We start from the raw sequence: 3,204 nt of genomic DNA, 5'->3' as shown, positions 1-3,204 counted from the left end.
GGGGGCGGGGGGGCGGGCGGTGTTTCATTTTGTTTTTAAACAGGACACCTGCTAATCCCAAACCAGGGGGTTCTGGACAGGACCTTGCTATAATCTGTCATCAGAGGCTACATACATCCTTTTTATTTCCTTATTTGAAATGCAAAGTCTGTTACAGTATCCTACTTTTCCGTAAATAATTCAGAGACTGCACCAAACCCTGGTCACAGTAGAAGGCCGACACTAGCTATTGTTACTTGTCACAAATCCGCAGAGCTCAGCCCAGCGATACGGCTCCGACTCTTGACTTTGGGATTCCTTACCATGTAAGACCAATATGTTGGCTGCACTTCTGCTGCTCTTAGTTGCTGTCACTTGCAGGACATAGGTAGGTGACCAGAGCTAAAGCTTCCCCCTAGATCCTCACTGGCAATCTTCATTGCATCTTCTTCGCTCTCCCAGGAAAAAATGGTACTCAAACATTATATGGCTGCTTCTCAGTCACCATAAGCCTCTAAGTATTAGCCTCCCCCCACCCCGCTCAAACATCCATCCTCACAGAGCCCCAGTAATTCCAGCACCATCTCTACAGCAGTGTCCCACTAACCTCTCAGCAAGCCTGCTCCATGACTGACTATCATGGTAACACCTAGGGACCCCAGCCTTAAAGCAGGGCCCTGCTGGATTCAGCACAGACGCAGAGTGAGAGAGATCATTCCTGTCTTGAAGGTCCAGGCTAAGAAGGGAAAAGGCACAAGTGAAGATGGAAGAGGGAGAGGAGATGAAGTGCCTTGTCCAAGGTCACCCAAGGGCAGTGGCAGGATGGGGGCAACAAACCCAGACCTCCCAACACCTGGTCTAGTGTCTCACCCACTGGACCACACTACCTCTCCCGTCTTCCTCTGTTCCACTCAAAACGCCAAATGTTCATGTTCTGTCCCCCCAAGACCCCAGCCTGTTGATCAGCTGCGCCTTGTGCCAGCATCAAACAAACTCCTTAGCCTTCCATCCAGACCCCCCCCCCCCCAATCTACATGCTCACCACAGCTGCACACACACAGAGCAAGAATGGTTATGTTGTCTAGCAACTCCCACGTATCATATTTGGCAGAGAACAGTGAAAATGAAGGGTAGGAGGGGTCCAATTTGGGGGTCGCAACCTCCAGAGGGGAGAGGCTCAGAAACAGGTGTTGGTGGAGGGGTCACAGCCGTCCACCTTTCCCCAAGTGCTCCAAGGGAGGCAGTAAAGAGCCTCAGGAGGAACATCTGGCAAGTTCTCCTTCCTGAAACAGTGAAATTATAAGCCTATCCCTGAACAGGCAGGAAAACATGGTCACAGAGCTACGACTTCCCTCTGTGCTAGGACACAGAGAGGCAATGCAGATATGCTCCATGGAGCATATTAAACAGGATCACAACTTCTCTGCAGAGCCCTGCCGATACATGTTGCCTCTGAACGCAGCACCTTACAGGGAGTTCAGGTCTCTGCTGAATCCCTTATACAGATCCTTTTTCAGGGCAGGTCTCAGCCTGCAATACTGCAAGAAAATTATACCTTTCTAGAGAGCGCTGCTATCAGTTACTCACTGTCATTTATTTGTACGGTGTTCAGGAGAAATTGGGTTTCTGTTATAGCCCAACTCTGCTGCCTCCCAACAAGTGATACCAGGCTCAAAACTAGTGTGTTTGTACTCAAAGCTAGCCTGGGGAGGGTGTAGAAGTTTTCCATAAAATCTGAAGCGATTCAGATTAGGGGCTGTTTGGTTACAACCCTTCAATGATTGCAAAAATCTTTGAGCCAGTCAGGGTCTAGGCTAGCAAAACTTCTCTCTTGTTGACCACAAATGCAACCAAGCATTCAGCTGCAGAGAGAGCCAAAGCATATTTGGACAGTTTCCAAAAGGGTAATTAAAAGCCAGCTGGTTACAAGTCAAAGAGAAATATGCACAGAACCTTAGTGTAGGTCCTACAAAAACAAGCATTTGCAATACACTTTGAGATCCCAAGATGAAAAAGTACAATACTGCTGTGTATTGGGAGAGTAATGAGTCTAAAACTGAAAGAGCTCTCAACTGTGATGGTCCCAAACATAGCCCCTTTACTCCTATTGAAGTACCACATGGATGGTAGTTCAGCTGGGGGGTCTGGAAAAGGAAGCATTGCAAAGTAAGGGCCCAGTTATGACCCCAAGCCTCCTGGCAGCAAGTGGAGGTGAGAGGACCTGGTGCTTTGAGCAACAAGAGCAGGGAAACCTGGAAGTGGAGTCAAATCCTTGCTCTGCCACTGATTTCATGCATGCCCACGAGCAAATCACTTAGTCTCTCTGTGTCTAGCCTCCCATCTTTACAATAGGGATAACACAGCCCTATCGCCTGAACACTGGGAAGATCAACATGAAGTGATATGCTACAGTGAGAGAAGTGCCTTGGATCAGTGGCAGGTGTAGCTACCCTGCGCTATCCTAGAATGCACACAGGTTCACTCTGACATCCATCACCACTCTTCAGCCCGGGAGTGTCCAACCGCCTCTTCCAACCCTTCTTGTGGCTTCTATTTCAGGGTCATTGCAAAAGGCAACCTCAATTTTATTCAACACATTGTAAGTGCAACAGCAGTGATGGGGATCCAATTTGAGAAGGTGTGGAATGAGGGCTGGTCCAGTAGCAGGAGAGGCTAAACTTTCATGCCTTGAGAACAGATGTCTTCCCCCCACCCTCCCCCACTCCTCTGTGCATGCTGCAAAGAGCCTGTAGAAACAGCAACTACAACACTGGCAGCAGACCCCTGCTAGGCTTTTACACACCACTAATTATGGGTTAGCGACCATGTCATCTCGCTGATGGGAAGACCCTAAATACAGCACAGAAATGTGCAATTAAGCCCTTGCCTTTGCCAGCCTTCAAGAACTAAGAGCTCAGCACAGGCCTCTCCCTACTCCCCCCTCCAAGAACAGCAGTGGCTGGGTTTTATCTTGTATTGCAGAAAAAGCCAGCTGACAAACAAGGAATAAGTCCCTTCTCTCCATCTCCTCAGCTGTAAGATAGGGTAATACTTCAGGGAAGCATCTCTGTACAGTGCCATAATCAAGCATGTGTTGAAGTCCCCTTGGTTTCAAGTTAATCATACACTGACATAAGTGTTTTACTGAAGGAGGGGAAAACCTAGCCCAAAGTAATGTGGGCACCTCATTCCCTTAAGCTCTTTGGGAAGGGGAAGAAGAGGAAG

General features: G+C 48.5%; 1 protein-coding gene across 2 annotated transcripts in view; it reads right to left on the bottom strand.

Moving 5' to 3' along the window:
• The window catches only part of VPS45 (vacuolar protein sorting 45 homolog), a 49,394-nt gene that overhangs the window by 8,470 nt on the left and 37,720 nt on the right, over positions 1-3,204 (bottom strand). The window contains exon 16 of one of the 2 annotated variants that reach the window (XM_025215282.1): positions 520-715. The exons of the other annotated variant lie outside the window; for it this stretch is intronic. Within the exon in view, the coding sequence (XP_025071067.1) occupies positions 535-715 (181 nt within the window). The 3' untranslated portion in view covers positions 520-534. Of the gene's footprint in view, positions 1-519; positions 716-3,204 lie in introns of those variants that run through there. 2 annotated transcript variants of the gene reach the window in all.

Source organism: Alligator sinensis, unplaced genomic scaffold, assembly GCF_000455745.1.
Source record: "Alligator sinensis unplaced genomic scaffold, ASM45574v1 scaffold735_1, whole genome shotgun sequence".
Taxonomy (NCBI): Eukaryota; Metazoa; Chordata; order Crocodylia; family Alligatoridae; genus Alligator; species Alligator sinensis.
The sequence above is the reverse complement of the archived record's forward strand: the minus strand, read 5'-3'. Positions and strand labels throughout refer to the sequence as shown.